We start from the raw sequence: 23,841 nt of genomic DNA on the forward strand, positions 1-23,841 counted from the left end.
ATCCCTGGAAGAATGGCGTAATTTTTTAACATCAAAGAGAAGGAGGTGTTACAGTTTCTAATGAAAAGGAAACAAATTAAATTTACGTAGATCATCTGAATTCCAGATTACAGAGCTGAAACAGGTTACAGATCCCCTTAAAAAAAAAATCGGAATTTAAGGCTGCATCTAATGATTTATAAACCTTTTTAGATGAAGTCGATGAAGTAGAGGTAGTAGGTAAATAAATAAAAGGTAGGTTGGGGAGAAAGAGATGCCCTCATATAATACTACACAGAAAACTCATCTCCATTGAAGGTACATTTACAAGGGAGCCTTATCCAAGGGTATAATGGCAGTAATTTTGGAAGGGACATGTCTAGAACACACCAGAATAATACACCAAGAGATAGGCTATGGACATCAAGGTTTCAGGGTACAGCAAAACACAGGAAAAAGATGGTGTAGGGATTTTACTCCTAGGAAAGGAGGGAAAAGATTTGGACATAGAGTGTCCCTCTATATAATAGGGTTTCTCCTCTGAAGAAAGAGAAATGAATATGAGGATTTAATGAATCCAAGGAGAAAAGAATATGGGGAGAGAGGAGGAGGAGAAGAGACAAGAGAACTGGAAAGAAATGTAAAAAGAAAAGACTATACTAGTCAAAGACATGTATAATCTTTGTGGTGTTGAATTAGATAAAGAGGAATTGGATAAGGGATTGAAGTATGCCCCTGTTAGGACTCTGGGCTTAAAGAAGTATTTTTTGGCTAACCCTCAGATCAAGAGAGGGGAGAGTAATGCATAGTAATTTAGGGATAATTTAGTGTTTAACCCCCTACTACAGTTAAATATATTGCAATATTTAAGAATTTTATTGTAAATGATATAGATAGGTTAAAGTTCAAGAAGAGGCCAGATCCGAGGTCTATTCGAGAAGGAATCCATAAATTAGAGAAGAGGGAAGATTTGATTATCAGACCGCAGTTAATGGGGGATTGCAGTTCTGAAAAAAGGAAGATTATGTAGTCAAAAAGGATCGATCATTGAATGAGAGAACAAGTAGTATTTTAGCTAGGAATCCCACATTGGAATATAAAAAAGATTTAAAGAAACTGGTTGAATATGGGATGAAGAAAAATATATTGAATAAAAAAAGAAGCTGAAGATTTAGTTCCTTTACATTGTGGAATCCATGTGGTATATTATTTACCAAATGTCCATATAAAAAAAGAAAAAACACCAGGGAGACTGGTCATTAATGGGGCAGACTCCATTTGTTCCAGAATAGGGATACATAATAATTATTATATTCAATCCAAGTGCAAAGGATGGATATGAAACAAGATGAAAGTTTAGAGTTGACCAGTTCATGCTTCAGCTATTCCATCCAAGGTTCATATTTGAGTTGAACACTGCTATGTTCTTTAATCTGAAGGTTTACATTTCCAATGAACAGATCACAGTGTGAAGGTGATATATAATGCTAGCCAGCTCCATGTTTATAGGTAGACTAGCTGTGTGGTGATACTGTTATCTGTATCATCAGACAAGCCAGGCTGCCTAGGGATTAAAGTAATTTGTCCCATAATGACAGAAAGCTACAATGGAGGGTTTTGGAGTGAAACTGAGCATATAGAACTGCCTTTAAGAAGCCCACCATCAAGCCCAACACTTTTATTCAGAATTGCAAAGTTGTATATCTCCTGAACCGTAGAGTCCAAGTCTGGAAGAAGAGTGTCAGAAGAAAAACTGTATTTTTGTACTGTAACTTGTACTGTATCTACCTTTTTTACATCTGGACTCTTTACATCGCATTGTTGGTTGATGTGTGATCTGTTTCCTCAAAAGGGGGTTATTTAGGTATCCCAGAATTGGAATACCCTGAGAGTACAGTATGGCTAGCACCAGCACCAGAATCCTGATGAACACTCAGAATGCAGACAACAGACCAAATGGTAGGGCTACAACTAATAGTTTTGTAGGTCCATAGCAAAATAGAGATAGTGTTGATGTGCTGAAAAGATGGCTGCATGCAAGTCTATGATCTGTGATCCTGAGAGTCTTGAAAGTCTCCTTGGTAGAGAAGGGCTTTGATACACTTGGTGGATTTCATGCAGAACTTTTGGACTGTCTTTAAATGAAGACATACAAGGCCTTCAGATCCTTTTGTTTTTGAAACAGTGAAACCATTGCAAAAAGGTCTGCTAGCCTGAGCAAATGCACAGGAAAGTTGGACAAAAGGAAGCAGGGCAAAGGAAGAGAGTTAAAACCACCTCTCATATCCTGTAATCTGAGATGCAAAGAGATGTTTACCATCAAAAGGAAGCAAGAGGTGTTTACATTGCTGTTCCGTGACCAACCAGCCAGAGATCTCCTTATATTCACAGACAGGAGACTCTTTTGAGAGGTAGGACAGATAATACCAAATAATCTATCAACACAATAATGTAGGAAAGCAAGAGCTCTAAACGCTCTAAGACTAAAGGGTCAGTAAGGACTGCAGCTGGATCCTTTGCCATTTCCCTAAAGTTTGATTGATGAATAGAGATGGCCGAACTGTTCACCCAGCGGTCGGTTCGCGGCGAATTTCGGCTGTTCGCGGGCCGCCAGATCGGCAGACTATTGCCGCTGTTCGCCCGGCGGACTTACGTGTTTACTGTGTAAAAAAACTTTGACCTATGATGACACATCTATCATGTAGTACAGGGCAGCCAATTGAGACATTACAGCACATGGACACTTGGACATTCCCCCTAACTTATAAATAGACCCGATCCGGTGGCCATTTTACATTCTTTCTACTGTCACTATAGGGAGAGGTTGCTGTGTGGAGCAGGGAGAGACTGCAGTGACCCAAATCGCTAGCTATTAGGTCCACAAAAGTTCTTTTAAGGACTGGTATGGTATAGATGTAGTTCAGGATATAGGTTTGAGGCACTGCTATTCAAGTCATTGTTGATAGGACGCCGTGTGTTGCAGAGAGGGACAGTCAGTTTAATCATTAGCTGTTACTATTAGGTCCACAAAAGTCCTTTTCAGGACTGGTATGGTGTAGTAGTACAGGATATAGTTTTGAGTGCTATTCAAGTTATTGTTGCAGCAGCCTGTGTTTTGTCAGTTTAAATAGGGACAAACAGGAAGCTGTGTGTGGCAGTGAGGGACAGTCAGTTTAATCAGTAGCTGTTACTATTAGGTCCACAAAGGTCTTTTTCAGGACTGGTATGGTAATAGGGTTGTACACGTATAATATTCTTTCTTCCAAATATAGAAAGAATATTATACTTGACTGCTGCCCTTCTGCTGCAGTAGTCCTTTATGAGTATAGGGACTGAGGTACAGTCTGCTAAGCACAACCTACTAGTTCCACAAAGGTCCTTCTAAGGACTGGTAAGGTATAGCGTACTAGAGTATATAGGGTTGAGTGAGGTACAGTCTGCTAATCCTTAAGGACTGGTATAGGTCCACAATATATAGGGTTGAGGTGCACTACTGCTGACTGCTGCCCTATTCTGCAGAAGTCCTTTATCAGTATAGGGACTGAGGTACAGTCTGCTAATCACAACCTACTAGTTCCACAAAGGTCCTTCTAAGGACTGGTAAGGTATAGTGTACTACAGTATATAGGGTTGAGTGAGGTACAGTCTGCTAATCACAACCTACTAGTTCCACAAAGGTCCTTCTAAGGACTGGTAAGGTATAGCGTACTAGAGTATATAGGGTTGAGTGAGGTACAGTCTGCTAATCCTTAAGGACTGGTATAGGTCCACAATATATAGGGTTGAGGTGCACTACTGCTGACTGCTGCTGACTGCTGCCCTATTCTGCAGCAGTCCTTTATCAGTATAGGGACTGAGGTACAGTCTGCTGATCACAACCTACTAGTTCCACAAAGGTCCTTCTAAGGACTGGTAAGGTATAGTGTACTACAGTATATAGGGTTGAGTGAGGTACAGTCTGCTAATCCTTAAGGACTGGTATAGGTCCACAATATATAGGGTTGAGGTGCACTACTGCTGAGTGATGCCCTATTCTGCAGCAGTCCTTTATTAGTATAGGGACTGAGGTACAGTCTGCTAATCACAACCTACTAGTTCCACAAATGTCCTTCTAAGGACTGGTAAGGTATAGCGTAGTACAGTATATAGGGTTGAGTGAGGTACAGTCTGCTAATCACCACCTATTAGTTCCACAAAGGTCCTTATAAGGACTGGTAAGGGTGTACTATTTGGTGTGCAGTATATAGTTGTGTAATACACGTATAAAATACTTGCACATATAGAAAGCATAGTATAGTGCGTTTCCACTGTCCAGCATTGTGACTGCTGAGCGGTTCTGCAGCGATACTACAAAGAGTGACAAACGCAATCCAAAAAAAAGTATTGTAACTGGTGTGATAGACCAGTGGCCCCCAAAAACAGATTGAAGCGGAGTGTTATATACCTTCTTCCACATACATACTGCACGTCTCTAGAGAGTTTTGTCACAGGGTCATTTAAAAAATGAAAGGCAGAGGAAGAGGCAGGCCCTTCCGCAGGGGTGGTAGGGGTAGGGCAGGAGCAACAGGCTTGAGCCAAAGTGGGAAATTGCAGAAGGTGCGTGCGATTACGTCAAAGGAAGCACCAGAATTGGTTGAGTGGCTCACTCAGCCTTACTCTTCTGCACCCTCCTCATCCTCTCGATCTGCACCCTCTTCTTCACTCTCTGCTATGTGCACCCCCAAAGACACTACCACCAACAACACCACCACCACCACCCCATACCTTCTGCTTGAGTCACAGGAATTATTTTCCGCTCCATATCAAGACATTTCTGATGCGCAGCCACTCTTGGCATTGGATCAGGAAGAGGAGGTAGCAACAACCGCCAATCAGCAGTCTGACGACAGTACCCAGATCAGCCCAAGGAGGAGGTAGGTCCCCGGTGTTGCTGCCAACTCCGAGATCTCTGCTTATAGCAGTGGGGAAGGTGACGTCGATGATGACGTGTCTAGTGATGTCACGTGGGTGCCCACAAGAGAGGAAGAGGAGGGGAGTTCAGAGGGAGATATGGACCATCAGATAGGGAGAAGCAGGAATAACTTACATTGCACAGGAGGGACAAAGCAGACCGCTAATGTATCAGGAACGAGTCATCGACCATGTACGGTCACATCTGGTGCTCCCAGGATGCCGGCACATGGCTCCGCAGTGTGGGCTTTTTTTAACGTGTCCGCTGCTGACAATAGTGTTGCCATCTGCAATCTTTGCAGTCAACGCATTAGTTGCGGTAAGCCCAACACTCACCTAGGGACGACCGCCTTAAGAAGGATATGAGCAGCCATCACCGAGCCCAGTGGGAGCAACGGAACACACAAAGCCACACTCCACGCTCTCACCGTCCAGCCTCGTCTTCTACTTTTCCTTCTCCTCTCTCCTCACAATTGTCCTCCACTCCACCTTCCATCACGCCAAGCTCACGTTTTTCTGCAAAAAGGCAGTCTTCCGTGGGCCTAATGTTCAAGTGTAAAAAAATGATGACGCCGGATAACCCTCTTGCCCAACGGTTGACGGCTGGCTTGTCAGAACTGATAGCCTGCCAACTACTGCCATATAAACTGGTGGACTCGGAGGCCTTTCGAAAATTTGTGGCCATTGGAACACCACAATGGAAGGTCCCAGGAAGGAAGTATTTCTCACAGAAGGGCATCCCAGAGCTATATGGCCATGTTCAGCGGCAAGTGAATGTATCTCTGGCACACAGTGTCGGTGCCAAGATACATCTGACCACAGACACGTGGTCTAGCAAACACGGGCAGGGAAGGTATATCACTTTTACTGCCCACTGGGTGAACCTTCTGACGGCCGTCAAGCATGTAACCCGTGGCACCCATGTAGATTTGGTTTTACCGCCACGGATGGCATGCAGGCCTGGCTCTTCTTCTTCTCCTCCTCCTACTCCATCCTCCTCCCTCTCCTCCTCGGCTGACTCCTCCTTTTCCGCTGCTAGCGTCTCTTCCGCTGCACCGCCCAAGCTCCCCAGAATCTATTCGACATGCCAGGTGAGACGTTGCCATGCCGTGCTGCGTCTGTTGTGCCTGAAAGCCAACAGCCACACTGGCCCGGCACTCCTTTCAGCTTTGCGTTCACAGGCAGATCAGTGGCTAACACCGCTCGGTGTTAAACGGGCAAAATTACGCACGTGCCATGCATGGCACACGTCTTATACTTGGTCGTGCAGCGATTCGTTGTCAAATACCCTGGGGTCCAGGACATCTTGCGGCAGGCAAGGAAAATCTCGGCCCATTTCAGGGGAGAATGAAGAGGACGACATTATCCTGGATGATGAGCAGGAGCCAGGCCACCACACCACTTCCAGTTTAGTGCAAATGGGGGCCTTCATGCTCCAGTGTTTTAATAGGGACCCCCATATAAAAAGCATAAGGGTCAAGGACCAGTACTGGGTGGCAACATACTTAGACCCCCGGTACAAACACAAAATGGCGGAAATGTTACCGCCGTCACAGAGGGCTGTCAGAATGGAGCACTTCCAGGCCTTGCTTCGAGAAATGCTGCATTCTGCTTTTGCGTGCGCTGGCAGAGGAGCAATTCCCACTCCCAGAGAAGGAGTTGCGGGTACCAATCCAACAGCGCCTGCAAGAAGAGGGCGGTTTGAAGATGTGTTGGTGACTTCTGATAGGAGGTCATTCTTTCAGCCGACCCATCGACAGGTGTCATCCGGATCCAGCATCAGGGAACGCCTAGACCGTTAGGTGTCCGACTACATCGGGTTAATGGCCGATGTGGATGCTCTGAGGAGTGATGAACCCCTGGACTACTGGGTGGGCAGGCTTGACCTCGGGCCAGAGCTTGCCCAATTTGCAATCAAACTGTTGGCTTGCCCCTCGTCCAGTGTCCTGTCCGAAAGGACGTTCAGCGCAGCAGAGGGGATCGTGACCAATAAGCGTACTCGCCTAGCTCACGACAGTGTTAACTACCTCACATTTCTAAAAATTAATGAGGCATGGATCTCGGGGGAATTCAACACATGTGACCAGTAGACCATGTATATGTCTATAAACTATTTTTTTAATCAAGCACACAGACCTTCTTTCTTCATTTGGCTCACTTCCATGTACAAAAAAAGCACACCGTACTATATGCCCGTACCCTCCTGTTTGAAGAGGTTGAGCGGTGTCATATTTCTCCTGGGGCTGCTTATTATGAGGGGCTCCCACCACCCCTGTGCTGTGCTGACTTCCTCCTGGGGCTGCTTATTATGAGGGGCTCCCACCATCCCTGTGCTGTGCTGACTTCCTCCTGGGGCTGTACCTCTGCTGTGCATATTATGAGGGGCTCCCACCATCCCTGTGCTATGCTCATTATGAGGGGCTCCCACCATCCCTGTGCTGTGCTGACTTCCTCCTGGGGCTGCTTATTATGAGGGGCTCCCACCATCCCTGTGCTGTGCTGACTTCCTCCTGGGGCTGTACCTCTGCTGTGCATATTATGAGGGGCTCACACCATCCCTGTGCTGTGCTGACTTCCTCCTGGGGCTGTACCTCTGCTGTGCATATTATGAGGGGCTCCCACCATCCCTGTGCTATGCTCATTATGAGGGGCTCCCACCATCCCTGTGCTGTGCTGACTTCCTCATGGGGCTGCTTTTTATGAGGGGCTCCCACCATCCCTGTGCTGTGCTGACTTCCTCCTGGGGCTGTACCTCTGCTGTGCATATTATGAGGGGCTCCCACCATCCCTGTGCTATGCTCATTATGAGGGGCTCCCACCATCCCTGTGCTGTGCTGATTTCCTCCTGGGGCTGCTTATTATGAGGGGCTCACACCATCCCTGTGCTATGCTGACTTCCTCCTGGGGCTGCTTACGGTGCAGGTGTCAGTGCTGTATATCACGGTGCTGGTGTCAGTGTTGTATATCACGGTGCTGGTGTCAGTGCTTTATGTCACGCTGCTGATGTCAGTGCTCTCTATCACGGTGCTGGTGTCAGATCACTCTATCACGGTGCAGGTGTCAGTGCTTTATGTCACGCTGCTGATGTCAGTGCTCTCTATCACGGTGCTGGTGTCAGATCACTCTATTACGGTGCAGGTGTCATTGCTGTATGTCACGCTGCTGATGTCAGTGATCTCTATCACGGTGCTGGTGTCAGATGACTCTATCACGGTGCAGGTGTCAGTGCTCTATATCACGGTGCTGGTGATCATCTCCTGCACCCTCTTCTTTGCCTACCCTGACCTTCCCTCTCCTCCATTGCCTTCATGCGCTCCACAGTCCTGAATTGTCAGAATTTCACATATAAAAAAATAATGCTTGTAGTTGTCGATCCCAGATTCACCTCATACATGTGTTATGTCATTGGCCATGTGGTGGGACTATGTGTGCACAGCTAGTAATTATTTTGTGGCTGCAAATATGACCTGTAGGTTTGTAAAGTTCGCCTCCCATTGAAGTCAATGGGGCCCGTCGGAAGTTCGTCCATCACTATTGATGAACATCTATGGCAAGGTGTTATCTAAGGCCTGCTAGCAAACGCAAGGATTTAGAAAGGACTTCCAAACATTTATTAGCTGGATCCTTAAACACTGGAGTATTTTTAAAAGTCAAAGTAGCACCGGTTATACAACAGGAAAGGTTCACTGCGTAAAGTGGAATTTCAGGCTTGTCTTATCTTTTTCCCATCTACCGCCAGTCTCCTCCTGTGCTGACATATATTACTATAATTTCCCTGCACAATTTAATTTCACCATTAGTTAATGTACACATTTCAGGAACCACCCATAGACCCACACAACTTCTGCTGTGAACAGCTTCCACTCATCAGGCAGTCCTCTCCTAGACCAAGTGTTTGATGATGGGCTGCTCCTCACGCCAGCAGGCTACCTGAATCTGTCAATCTTGCCTTCCTTTGATCATGTGTGGGTGTGGTTTATGTGCAAAACATCACATGGTGCTGTTCTGCTTAAATTATGCACAAGTGCAGTGGCATGTGGGTTGTCAGCGCCTGGGGCAAGGCAAGTAATTTGCACCCACCCCCTAATCCATGGATTTTTAGATACCCCTACTCTGATTACACCCCCAGATACTCCCCATTCTGACCACACACCCCATATACCTCCACTCTGATCACACCCCCAGATCCCCCACCAGATCCATCCGTTCTGACCACACCTCAAGATACCCCAGCAGATCCCTCCACTCTGATCACACCTCCAGATACCCCACCAAATTCCTACACTCTGATCACATACCGAAGATACCTCCCTCCCTCATCCCACACACAACCCCCCACATTTGCAGCGCCAGGGACAGGAGGGTTAGCTGTGTCCTGTGCAATCAGGAGAATATCTCGAGCAGGACCTCTAGCAGAAGTGGCAACTGTAGTAACCAGCGGGGAGCCTCCTCCACCCTGCCTCCCCTTCCGCTGGCACCCCCAGCCTGACCCCTCCCCTGCACAGCATGACACTCACTGCCTGAACACACTTGGGATCATGATCCGCCCACCACTCTACCCTCCTCTGCATGCTTGGATATGTTTTCCCTGCTTTCTCTGTGACAGCAGCTAAACAGCAGGTAAACAAAAACCTCCATGGTGCGCCCGTTAAGAGAGGCCTGCTGGGGGGGACAGGTATTTTAAAAATCCAAATCCTCAGCAAGTGGCTGAGGATTTGGGTATTACTGCCCCCCATAATGCCATTGTTCATTGTAATGGCATTAGTAACAGCTTTCCTCCTCTCTTAACATGGTTCTAGAGGCAATGCTCAAGTTATATTAGGTGGAGATAAAATATTCTTTGTACAAGATAGGAACAGTATGTCTATTGACTTTTGGGCTTTTTATTCCCCACTACTGACCACTAGAGATAAGCCCAACGTTCGGGTCGAACATTAGTTCAAAGTGAACATCAGGTGTTCGCCCGTTTGCCTGACCAGCATGCTTTGGCCAATCACAGTGCACTCTGCTGTGAGAGCCTTTGTGAGAGGGTGCCTTTGGCCAATCATGGCTCAGGGGGCAGAGCCGATGCCCCACACTATGTAAGGCTGCTTACACAGCAGCCATACATAGTTTTATGAATGAGAGCAGCAAAATTACATTTGTAAAGGAAAAAAATTCATTTAAAACTGCTTGCGGCTGTAATGAATTGTTGGATCCTGGCAATTTAAATAGAAATCATTGAAAAAAACGGCATGGGTTCCCCTACCAGTCCATTACCAGAATTTGGCGCAGGGTTCCCCTTAATATCCATACCAGACCCAGAGGGCCTGGTAATGGACTGCGGGGGGGGGGACCCATGACGATTTTTTCAGTGATTTTTATCTATATTGCCAGGATCCAACAATTCAATAAAGCCGTAAGCAGTTTTAAATGAAATTTTTTCCTTTAGAAATTTAATTTTGCTTTGGTGATGTTCTAAACACGTTAAATATGTGCTACTTTACAGGCATACTAAGCAGACCCCCAGGCACAATATTTAAAGGAATATTTCATTTTACATTGTTTCATTTTAAGCATTATTAAAATCATTGCTACTGAAAAAACGTCCCTTTTTAAAACTTTATTATTCCATTGATACATGTCCCCTGGGGCAGGACCCAAGTCCCCAAACACTTTTTATGACAATACCTTGCAAATAAGCCTTTAAAATTAGCACTTTTGAATTTTCATGTTTGTGTCCCATAGACCCTAACCGTGTTTGCACAAATTTTTTGCCTGTTCATAAGTTCTGGTGCGAACCGAAGCGAGGGGTGTTTGGCTCATCCCTACTGACCACTGTACTCTGTGTTTCTAACAACTGACCACTGAACTCTGCATTAATTATTATTGACCACTTAACTGTGTGTCACTTACTTTTAACCTTTTAACTCTGAATTACTTACTACTAACCACTGAACTCTGCACTTCTTTCTATTGACCCCTGAACTCTGCATTACTTCCAACTGACTACAGAACTCTTCATTACTTACTACTGACCACTGAACTCGACCACTGAACTCTACATTAGTGCTAACCATCGAAATCTGTTTCTTACTACTGACCATTGAACTCTGTGTTTCTCACTACTGGCCACTTAACTCTGTGCTACTTACTATTAACGACTAAACTCTGTGTTACTTACTACTGACCACTGAGCTCTTCATTGATTACTACTGACCAATGAACTCTGCGTTACTTACTACTGACCAATGGACTCTGCATTATTTACTCCTGACCAATGAACTCTGCATTATTTACTACTGACCAACGAACTCTGTATTACTCTCTAGTGGCCCCTGAACTCTGGTAATCTATGTGAGTTTTGTGGAAATGTGTACAGTAAAAACAGTAATCTGTGTGCATGGACTTGTGCCTTTCTTTTTATGCAGGAAGGATGGTAATTACATTGGTATTATCATATTGCACAATGTTTGTATTTTAGTCTGAACATGTATGTGACCGCTGCTTCTAAATATATAAACTTTGCTTGGAATTTACTGGCTGTCAATCTGTAGTTTGCAGATAAACAGAATCCATGAAAAGCTGGGATATTAACTACTAAACAGACATACACTTGATTGCAAAGATTGCATTGACCCCCACACACATACACACTCAAGAAAGCCATAGATGGAGTGATTTTCTTTCCTGCAACCATGGGTTGCAGGAAAGAAAATCGCTTGATTCCCCTATTAACACACTAGGTGCAGTGGGACTGCATTGGGAGGCTATTCCAGAGCAGCCCCACTGCATCCCTACTGCAAGACAAGGCAAAATACGCTTTCTCCGGTGAAGTCGGTTTACAACACCATTTAACAGTGGTGTGTGCTAAAAAAAAGTACAGCCAGTCGTAATTTTTTCCTCCACAAAGCATTCAACTCATTCCTGACGTTAGAACTTAAAGAAATGTTACTGTGTGACATTTCAAGAAAGTTTGTTAAAAAAAAAATATGAACAGTGTGATGTGCCTAGTTTGGCGCAGTGCACTGACTGCACCACACTTCAGCCGCTGCAATGTAATACAGCTACTGGTGTGAACAGACCCTGAAGTTATTGGTTTAAATGTAGCATTTATATCTCATGCTAAACTTCTGACTGAGGTTGCCAATTGCATGGCTGCATGTCATTTTAGTGTAACTTAAATTTGGCTACTTAGATAAATACTAAATCCAGTTCATGTCCACATACCAGCACAATCATCATCTATTAATAAAATGAATAAAGCCGTTACCAAGATAATTACATTCTGCCGTATAAATAGATGTAAATGTCTTTACTCTTTAGTGTATAACTTTACATTGTTAATGCAGATGGCTAAGCTCATACTGTGGGTTTGTGTTAGGTGCCATCAAATTATCAGACATATCATTTATTAAACTTGTTTTTAGTAGAAAACCTATATTTTGAGGATTCCAAAACAAGGGCTAGCTGACAGTTGGTAGTCCCAATAAACAGTCCCTTTGACACTTGAGGGCCCTTCCCAAGACATTTCAACATAGATGCCTTAGAACATGATCACAGAGCAACTAATTGTATTCCTCATTTGTGGCAAGGAAAAATATCTTACTGGCATATTGACAGCAGACACTCTTCAATTGTGTCTCTCTGAGCTTTGGTTAGAGAGCGCCCCTTGGACAGTCTGTATATAGTATGCAGGGTGGAATCTATTAGTGCTGCATAGTGCTCTGTGCCGGAAAAGAGGGGAGCACAGCGAGTAAGCAATGGGAGTACCGCAGAGCAGATATATCGGTTCAAAGCAAGAGCCATCTCAGTGACACTCAGGGAAGCCTGTAGAGAGAGGTAACTAGAGTGAGTGTATGTATTTGCCCAATAATCATGGCAGAACATGCAATTAAAAAATATTAACCTCAAGAAAGATGTATGTATATTTATAAACATAGACAGGACAAACAGATACTTAGTGTTTCATGCATAAAATAGGACAAAATAGTGAGCATAGACCAACATGCAAATGTCCAACCAACAAAAACTGATTTGCTGAAACAAGAGTAACACAATTTAAGGGTACAATTATAAATAGATTGGTCAAGTAAAAGAACATGACCTACAGACATAACCATGAACATACAGTGCTGTGCAAAAGTTTAAGGCAGGTGTGAAGAAATGCTGTAAAGTAAGTATGCTTTCAAAAATATATATATTTAATTGTTTTATTTTTATCACTTTACAAGATACAAAGTGAGCGGACAGAAGAAAAATCTAAATCAAATTTATATTTTGTATGACTACCCTTTGGCTTCAAACCAGCATGAATTCTTACATTCGTACACTTTGTGCACTTAACAAAGTCATGGATTTTATAGGATTAAAGACTGGCTTAAAACTGGGTGAGAAATAGCCAAACACTGCTACTAAGGTGAGGTTGTAGAAGACAGTTTCATGTCACAGGTCATACACCATTGCAGGACTGAGAACAGCAACAAGACACAAGGTAGTTATACTGCATCAGTAAGGTCTCTCCCAGGCAAAGATTTCGAAGCAGACTGGGGTTTCAAGATGTGCTGTTCAAGCTCTTTTGAGAGCACAAAGAAATGAGCAACACTGAGAACCATAGATGCAGTGGTCAGTCAAAGAAAATTAATGCAGCAGAAGACTTATCCTGCGTACACACGATCGGACTTTCCGACAACAAAACCGTGGATTTTTGTTCGAAGGGTGTTGGCTCCAACTTGTCTTGCATACATACGGCCACACAAATGTTAGCCAACAATTACAAATGTGGTGACGTACAAGACGTACGTGATATCTCCATTACGAACGGTAGTTTTACAAGGCATTTCCAGCTCGTACTTGATTCCGAATATGCGCGGACTTGTGTACACGCAATCGGAAAGTCCGACAACAAACATTTGTTGGCGGAAAATTTGAGAACCTGCTAGCCAACATTTGTTGGCAGAATGTCTGATAACAAATGGTCGATGGAGCATACAACCGGTCGGAATTACCGTCAACAAGCTCACATCCAACATTAACCATCGAAAAATCCAATCGTGTGTACACGGCATAAGGCTACTCTCACACTGGGGCATTGGGGGCATCAGCGGTAAAGCGCCACTATTTTTAGCGGCGTGTTACCGACATTTTTGCGGCCCTTTTCGTCTGCTAGCGGGGCACGTTTAACCCTCACTAATGGCTGAAAAAGGGTTTTCTGCCACTTTGGCGCTGCCCATTGATTTCATTGGACGGGGGCGCTGTAGGAGTGGTGTATACACCACTCCTACAGCGCATCAAAGATGCGGCTTTCACTCGGGTTTTCACACTGGAGGAAGAGGAGAGGCTCTTTACAGTTCCATCAGCACAGAAATAGCGGAAACTAGTGGGACCCAGGTACATCCATCTACTGTCCAGAGAAGTCTGGCCAGAAGTGGTCTTCGTGGAAGAATTGTGGCTTAAAAGCCATACCTCCGATGGGAAAACAAGGCTATGCAACTCAACTATGCATGAAAAAGTAGGAACTGGGGTGCAGAAAAATGGTAACAGATGTTCTGGACTGATGAGTCAAAATCTAAAATATTTGGCTGTAGCAGGAGGCAGTTTCTTCACCAAAGGGTTGAAGAGTCGTACCATAATTAGTGTCTTTAGGCAACAGTGAAGCATGGTGGAGGTTCCTTGCAAGTTTGGAGCTGCATTTCTTCAAATGAAAATGCAGCAGGACAAGAACCCCAAACATACAATCAATGTCATTAAAACTATCTTCAGTGTAAAGTGACGATTTGAACCTACAAAGCCCAAATCTCAACATCATAGAGTCTGTTGGAGTTACATGAAGAGACAGTTCCACAGATCTGTAGCTAGTTCTCCAATATGTTGGAGCAATCTACCTGCCAAGTTCCTTCAAAAACTGTGCTAGTGTACCCAGAAGAGTTGATGCTGTTTTGAATGCAAAGGGTAATCACACCAAATATTGATTTGGATTGATTTTCTGTTCATTTACTTTCCATTTTGGTAATTAATAAATATAAACCATTAAAACTTCTATTTCTGCAAGCTTTCTTAATTAACAGCATTTTTCACACCTGCCTAAAACTTCTGTGCAGTAGTATATATTTGATATCTACATAATATAGTATAATATAATGGCTAGGTTCTCCAAAATCCTGTTGATTGGGGAAGTAGAAAGACTCCTTGTCCACAGAATTTTGTTGATGTATATTGGTCACACAAACAATCAAGACTACACTGTTAGTAATTTTCTGATCACAATTTCTAACACCTCAATTTTTCTATTTTGGATGATAATCAGACATGATGACCTTTCTTTTTCACAGATGTGCACCAAGAAACTAACGGCTGCCTGATACTGCTGCAACAATCACATTAGGTGCTTGCATTCACTTACTACTACTCAATACACTTACTTAGAGATTTAGATTATTAAGGAATAAAAACTTGCTAAAAGAAAACATGTACATTTACGCGTCATGCACATGGAGCTTACAAAATGCAGTTTATACAGGTGTTCGCCTTTTTTTCTGTTTTTTTTATGCTTGTAGAAGCACCTCTATGTTAGCCTATGTGGTCATGTACACATAGGCTTTTACAGGCACATTTGAAGAAGAAAAAAAGGCACACTCTGAGAGGAGCTTTTGAGCATCAAAAATAAATGCATGTATGTTTGCATGTGTATATGTGTAAATGTATTCCAATTGTCAGAAAAAAATAATATTCTGGCCAGTAGAATGCATTTACGTGCAAACACCATATATGCAAAAATGCGTGTAAATACACACACAATTGTGCATACATATTATAACATTAGAGGTGTTTTTTCTGCTAAATTCTGGCAGAAAAATGCTGCTTATTTTCATAAGCCTGTGTGCATGAGGCCTTACTACAACTTAAATTTCCTACATAAACAGGGTGATGGGACCAAAGTGCCTGTTGATTGAAAGCTGCTCCTTCAGCACTTCACAGTTTTTATTCTGTATTAGTTTTCGTGCACCATAGTAAATTGTAACATACAGTATCTCACAAAAGTGAGTACACCCCTCACATTTTTCTAACTATTTTATTATATCTTTTCATGTGACAATGCATAACGATGAGTGCAATGCTATACAAACAAACAAGTAAAGTAATTTTTTTCAATTTCGCAAGTGAAAAAATGTAAAAAAGGAAAACTAAGGCAAAAAATATTTTCCAAATTTACAAGTGAAAAATAAAAAGAAACAAAAAATATAAATAGTAAAAACTAAAGCAAAAAAAATTGTGCAGAATCTTCAAACAAATGTCCATCCAGCTCCACAGCCAAGTGAAAACAGCATAACACACCACCCTACGCATTTCGTGAAATTTCACGTTGTCTCGGGGCGTAGGACAGTGTGTCATGCTGTTTTCACCTCGTTTTCTTTTAATGTATGAGACTGGGAAAGGAGAAGTTTGTGGGGGTATGCGTATGGCCGGCGCTGCCCACTTTTGAAGTCTGAACTTTTTCTATATGTCTGTAAGTGCAATTTTTTATTTATATTTCAATTAAAAAAGAGATTTTACACTATTGGAGCACTCTTTTTTCCTTTTTATGGTTAACCACTGATAAAATTCACCAAGATTGGGATATCCTGTGGTACAGTGGTAGGAGTGGACTTGTATGGGAGGATTGAGAAGTCTGGATTATATTATTTATATGCTGTTCATTCTTAAGCATCTGGTAAGGAGCCAACTTTTATTTTGGTGGTGGTGAGGTTTTCCACACAGTGCACATTGTGGACATGGATATGAAGTAAAAGATGTCTTACATTGCTAATCACTGTTTCATCACGTGGTGGAATTGAGTTTGGACTCTTTATGGTTGGACTATTATAAGGACTAATTCAATGAGATTCATGAACTTTATATATTTATTTATTTACTCAATTTTTTACACAATTATTTGGGTATTAATTTTTTGATATATTTACACGCTATAAAAAGGGTGATGTGATTATGTTTACCATTTGATTTGCACATACGGTGTTTGATTTATGGTATTAATTTTGGCTCCATCCAATATTACATCTATATGCCAGTATATCCCCGCTCCCTTTTGATATTATAAGGGCTCAAGGGGATTAGTGAGTTTAAAGTGTCCCTTGCTTGGGTATTGTTGGAGGGAGCGCGGTTCTTTACATACTTACTGATGGGCAATGACAGGCGGCTGTGATGGGCACAGACAGGCAGCTGTGATGGGCACTGACAGGCGGCTGTGATTGGCACTGATAGGTGGTACTGATTGGCACTCCGCACTCGCAATCGATGGGATGCGTGCCCCCACAGGCGAGCGCTGGCATGTTATCCTGCTGGACGTCATATGACGCCCAGTCAGGATAACAGAACAACTTCCCGGATGCTAATCTGCTATTGACTGGGCAGGAAGTGGTTAATGATCTTGGGGAGACCGATTTCCCTGTGCTAAGTGAGACTGCTTTCTCTCAGTCACGGATAGCTGGTACGCAGGCTACTTACTCACTTGGGTGTGGAGCTGGATGCACATTTGTTTGACAATTCTGCGCAATTTTTTTATCACTTGCCGCCGTTTTCACATATGGATGGAAGTTTGCTTTTTTATATATGGATTGAGTTTTTTTCTTTTTATATTTTTTCTTCCTTTTCATTTTTCACTTGTAAATTTGGAAAATATTTTTTTGCACTGGGACTCTGCCTTAGTTTTCCTTTTTTTTACATTTTTTTGAAAAAATTACTCTGCTTGTTTGTTTGTATAGCACTGCACTCATCTTTAAGCATATTCACTTGGCGTTTTTGTATTTGACTTTTTAGTGCTGGCAGCTTGTTGTATTTCACTATGCTTTATATTTATTTTATATTTAATCTTTCTGATTTTCTAGTGCACCGTTAGCCCATTGTGGGTTCTTTGAAAACTATTTTCATGTTAAAGCACTGAAGAAATGACACTTTGCTACAATGCAAAGTAGTGAGTGTACAGCTTCTATAACAGTGTAAATTTGCTGTCCCCTCAAAATAACTCAACATACAGACATTAATGTCTAAACCACTGGCAACAAAAGTGAGTACACCCCTAAGTGAAAATGTCCAAATTGGGCCCAAAGTGTCAATATTTTGTGTGGCCACCATTATTTTCCAGCACTGCCTTAACCTTCTTGGGCATGGAGTTCACCAGAGCTTCACAGGTTGCCACTGGAGTCCTCTTCCACTCCTCCATGATGACATTGCAGAACTGGTGGATGTTAGAGACCTTGTGCTCCTCAACCTTCCGTTTGAGGGTGCTCCACAGATGCACAATATGGTTTAGGTCTGGAGACATGCCTGGCCAGTCCATTACCCTCAGCTTCTTTAACAAGACAGTGGTTGTCTTGGAGGTTTGGGGTCGTTATCATGTTGGAATACTGCCCTGTGGCCCAGTCTCCAAAGGGAAGGGATCATGCTTTGCTTCTGTATGTCACAGTACATGTTGGCATTCATGGTTCCCTCAATGAACTGTAGCTCCCCAACGTCGGCAGCCCTCATGCAGCCCCAGCCCATGACACTCTCACTGCCATGCTTGACTGTAGGCAAGACACACTTGACACCATCTGAACCAAATACGTTTATCTTGGTCTCATCAGACCACAGGACATGGTTCCAGTGATCCATGTCCTTAACCAAAACATAGAATATAGTTGCACATAAAGTTAAGCTAAAATAATGTAATAATATATGAAAATAAATGACACCAAAAAATCACCATAATAAGTATAAAATCATACTCATGAATGAACATGTGATTAAATAAATGTGTAATACGTGATAAATACACGATAACAATAATAAATCCTAAACTAAAAATTATAGTAATTATAGTAATAGTAATATAGTAATTAAAGTAATTATATCAAAAGTCCAGTGAATGAAGTGAAAATAAAACAGTTTATTTTATAAGCAAAAATATTGCACTTACATTTGTAGAAATATTAAAAGCTCATAAAGAGCTTTTTTTGCTTATAAAATAAACTGTGTTTTATGGACTTACACTATGGTGAGTTTTCCTTTTTCATTGGGATCGTGATTGCTGCTTATTGGGCTGCCCTTTGAGTTTGGATCGTTTGGCTTGTCCTCATTTTAACCACAGCTGATTCCTGCCATGGATGTCTGGAGGTTGATTTGACGCAACAGATTTAATACTACAGGCCATGTATCGCTTACCCTCTGGTAAGCGTATATGTTGTGTGGTGGAGGTTCACAAGCACTGGTGTTTCTGTTTGCACAGAAAAATTTGATTAAGTCACCATTTTCACTTCATTCACTGGACTTTTGATATAATTACATTATTTTTTATTTTATTTTAGGATTTATTATTGTTATCACGTATTTATCACGCATTACACATTTATTTAATCACATGTTCATTCATGAGTATGATTTTATATTTTATATGGTGATTTTTTGGTGTCATTTGTTGTCATATATTATTACATTATTTTAGCTTAACTTTATGCGCAGCAATATTCTATGTTTTGGTTATGGTGTTTGTAGATATCTTACAAATTTGAGCTGCAGTTATATTTTTAGTGATTTATTTATTTAGTTTTTAGCGCGGTTTCTAACCCTTTTTTTTCTATTTTGATCCATGCCCTTAGTCTGCTTGTCTTCAGTAAACTGTATGTGGGCTTTCTTGTGCATCATATTTAGAAAAGTCTTCCTTCTGGGATGATAGCCATGCAGACCAATTTCATGCAGCGTGTGGTGTATGGTCTGAGCCCTGACCAGCTGACCCCCCCCCCCCCCCTTCAACCTCTGCAGCATTGCTGGCAGCACTCATACATCTTTTTTCCAATGACAACCTCTGGATATGACGCTGAGAATGTGCACTCAACTTCTTTGGTCGACCATGGCGAGGCCTGCTCTGAGTGGAACCTGTCCTGTTAAACCACTGTATGGTCTTGGCCACCATGCTGCAGCTCAGTTTCAGGGTCTTAGCAATCTTCTTTAGCCTAGGCCATCTTTATGTAGAGCAACAATTCTTTTTTTCATATCCTCAGGGAGTTCCTTGCCATGAGGTGTCATGTTGAACTTCCAGTGACCAGTATGAGAGAGTGAGAGCGATAACACCAAATTTAACACACCTGTTCCCCATTCACACCTGAGACCTTGTAACACTAATGAGTCACATGACACCGGTGAGGGAAAATGGCTAACTGGGCCCAATTTGGACATTTTCATTTCATATACTCACTTTTGTTGCCAGCGGTTTAGACATTATTGGCTGTGTTTTGAGGGGCCAGCAAATTTACACTGTTATACAAGCTGTACACTCACTACTTTACATTGTAGCAAAGTGTCATTTCTTCAGTGTTGTCACATGAAAGATATAATACAATATTTACAAAAATGTGAGGGGTGTACTCACTTTTGCGAGATACTGTATATACTGTATTTCTGTGAATGAATGATCACAAGCTCACTAGTATAGGCAACAATACACAACAGGAGCAGTTTTCCCCATGCTGTACATGCACATGTATCTGGTTCCATTGCAGGGCAAAACATTTTATGAGGAAAGCAACCAAACCAAGTAATTATTTTAGATAAATAATATAATAAAGAGAAACATACATGGTCAATAATTGTAACAGATTTGCAAGAGATAAACAATGATTAAACATTTCACATACACATACTGGAAAATGGAAAGACTGACAAGAGATGGCATGCATCATTATGTAATGTTATCAAATGCAGATTCACTTTCCATTTTTGATTTCATGGAAAATCACGACGTGAAATCTACTGCTACTCTCAAGCTACAATACCGCCCAATGATTGAATGAATGAAACTTTGAATACTATATTTTCTGTTTGGCTCTCTGCTTAAATAATAATTACAAGCATTGGCATTATACATAGATACACTGATTCAGCTTGGACCAAAGTAACTATGTATCTCAGTGGTGGCTGTTTTTTTTTTTTTGGGGGGGGGGCAAACAAATCATCCACCCCATTCCCCCCGCTCGCTGTCTGCCACTTACCCGATCTAGGTGGGCAGCAGCAGCTCCTGTGTTCTCTCCTCCATCATGGCAGATTCTGCCGTGCGGCTCCTCCCCTTATCCTAGGCGTCCAATAGGATCGCCTGTCCTTTCAGCCAATCGGATGACCAGCTTCCTCATTAGCTGAGAAGAGAATCGGTGTTACAATAGCAAATATTCATTTGCTATTGTAACACACCTGGGTGGCCGCGGATCGCGTTCTCTACACCCCGAGCCCTTCTTAATTTGAAGCCTAATAGAGCCTATGGCTCTAATCAGGTGCTTAAAAACATACCCCCCCACCACTGGAATCCATGCACCCGGCATCCTGCAAGGGGCTGGATGCATGGATGGGGGGGTGCCCTTGCACCCTTAATGGACGAGCCATCCCTGATGTATACGACAAACCTGGCCAATGCCCCCGAAGCTGGAAATGACTGAATTAGGCACTGCTACTCCTGTAATCTCCACTAAGTTCCAAGTCCCGTGCTGAGCAGCTTATTTGTTGCATCGTGAATACACATCAGCCGTTCTGCACAGGCATCATTCAGACAATGCATTGCATTGTCTGAATGAATGCAAAACATGCTCTGATTAGACAAGGTGGAAAACATGACATTTCTCCCCACCTCATCCAATTCTCTTAATGGCTGATCTTTTGTAATTATAATGCGGGAGAGCAGCCACCAGGTGCTGGACCCAGAAGCTAGAGGAGATCACTGAAGTAGCAGTGTCTACTACAATGATTTTCTAGCTTCCAGCAGCATCGGTCAGGCATGTCATATACATGGTTACATTGGTCTAAGCTGGACCAATGTAACCATGTATAGCATGCCAATTCCTGGAATAATTTTTTAAGGTTTATTAACACGGCTACATTTTTGTATCACAACAATAGTTTCCAAGAAATTAACAAAAGCTATTTTTTTGGTGCCCTCTGCTGACATGAACAAGGAGAAGCACCTTAAATAAACTCAAATTTTCTTCTGATTTCTGCTTTCTCTGTTTCAGATTGACAGCAGCAGATAATTGTTATATTAAAGGAAGTTCTTCCTTTGAGACAAAATGCAGCAGTTGAGATGCTTACAATGGAGTTCCGTTAGTGGTGTACCTTAGACTTAGTATGAGTAATTCCAATTGCTTACTGTATCAAGTGATGCCGATGCTCTTAGGTCAGGTAAAAAGGCCACCTCTAGCAGATGGAGGAGGAAGCTTTGGTCCTTAATGCCATAGACACGGTCCAGGAAAAGCACCATGGGAGCTTTGTGATCAGGGCAAAAACTGGCAGCCATGTCCGGCTCAAACACTGTGCCATCTGAAGGGAACATATAACTCATATTACAGTTCTATAAAACACAATAAAACCACTATTAGAGCTATGAATACTGTGAGGCACTGGATGGTAGGATTGTGGACTGTGTGTATGTCACCTAGATTTCTCACATACACATGGTGGGGGGCTGCAGGGTAAAGACGAATGTGGAGAATACAAATTTTGTTTTTTTAGAATCTTAAGTTCTGTTCTGAGTCCTGGAGCCCAAATACTTTGTCCTAGGTTAAGGTCTTAGCTGATAGCCAGACCTTTTTATTAATCTCAGCTGTTCACAGGCTAATTTATATGTAAGTTGACTAATGCTTATGGCTCTCTCTGCTGCGGGAGCCTACTGTGTGTGAAAATGCTGACTGCAGACAAAACATTTTAAAAAAATGTACATTTGCTGCCTGCTTTGGGATAGCCATTAGGATGCATACTGTTAGTCTGAACCTGGCCTAAGTTTAGATAGTGGTTCTGATGAACAGATGTTTTATTAATTTTATGTTATCAGCTTGCAGTACAAAGTCCTCTTGGTTTGAAAGCTGTTTGTTTGCTGCATTGCCGAATATACATGCAGAGCAATGGGACTGTTTTCAGGTGTTCCTATCCCATGTATAGTTTACTGTGGCCGATACCAGTAGAGTATGTCCCCCTTACAGAACGTATGCATATGTACATACTGTATAACAAATGAGACTCAGGGTGTCAATATATGCTGCAGGTCAAGTGTGAACTGTCACTATTGCATCCACCAGAAGATCTGATTCTTCTGACATAAAAAGCAGGTTAGTGTGAGGTCTGGTGGATTGCTCATTCAGCTCTGTCATACCCATAAAACTCATCACAAACTCAACATATTCTGCACTTGAGCTCCCCCATGATGTGGTTGGCAGTAGAGCTGATATACTGTAAGCATTACTCCAATAGGCTAGCCAAAGTTGGCATACAAGGATTATTGTGTTTGATGTGTCTAATCTGCTGCTCTGTGTTCCTTCAGAAATAGTGTACAGCTCTGGCATATAGCCTATAAATAGAAAGTAATTAGAAATAACACCTCACTGTAGTAGATAGTGATCTCCTCTAGCTCCTGGGTCCTGTGCTGAGCGGCTGCCCTGCTGCATTGTGAACACAAAAGGCTGCTTGCTCGGCACAGGCTTAATTCAGGAAACACTTAGTATTTTCTCAATGAAAGCAAATCTTTACTTCATCCAATCAAAGAACACTTTTAATTCATTGAGAAAATGGAAAGCAATGTCTGAATGTGCCGTGCTGACCAGACGACCTTCTGTGTTCAATGGTAAGCAGGACAGCCAATCTGCATAGGACCCAGAAGCTTCCAGTTTCAAGGGGGGACCCACAGGTATGGCACATACATTCTTACATTGGTCCAAGCTGGACTAATATACTATGTAAAACCTGCTATACCTGGAATTTAGCTTTAGGCATTGGTGCATTCTACCACTCCATCCTGCTCCATTTTGCCAGTTATCTCGTAATCTAGGATAACCATTTGCTTACCCGGGAGAAAATACCAAAAATGGTTCACTACAAGGTGCTTCCAGTCTTTCACTTCCAGAATGTCTAATGTATCAAATTATT

General features: G+C 42.5%; 1 protein-coding gene across 8 annotated transcripts in view; it reads right to left on the reverse strand.

Annotated features, from left to right (window-relative positions):
- RYR3 (ryanodine receptor 3) overlaps positions 1 to 23,841 on the reverse strand; it is a 1,008,486-nt gene that overhangs the window by 495,711 nt on the left and 488,934 nt on the right. For all 8 annotated transcript variants that reach the window (XM_077464742.1, XM_077464741.1, XM_077464740.1 and 5 more), the window contains 2 exons: positions 22,073 to 22,242; positions 12,518 to 12,738 (listed from right to left, as the gene is read on the reverse strand). In XM_077464742.1, the coding sequence (XP_077320868.1) occupies positions 12,518 to 12,738; positions 22,073 to 22,242 (391 nt within the window). The remainder of the gene's footprint in view (positions 1 to 12,517; positions 12,739 to 22,072; positions 22,243 to 23,841) is intronic.

The sequence above is a fragment of the Lithobates pipiens genome, unplaced genomic scaffold (assembly GCF_037356315.1).
Source record: "Lithobates pipiens isolate NorthernLeopardFrog02 unplaced genomic scaffold, aLitPip1_a1.2 Scaffold_30, whole genome shotgun sequence".
In the NCBI taxonomy this organism is placed as follows: domain Eukaryota; kingdom Metazoa; phylum Chordata; class Amphibia; order Anura; family Ranidae; genus Lithobates; species Lithobates pipiens.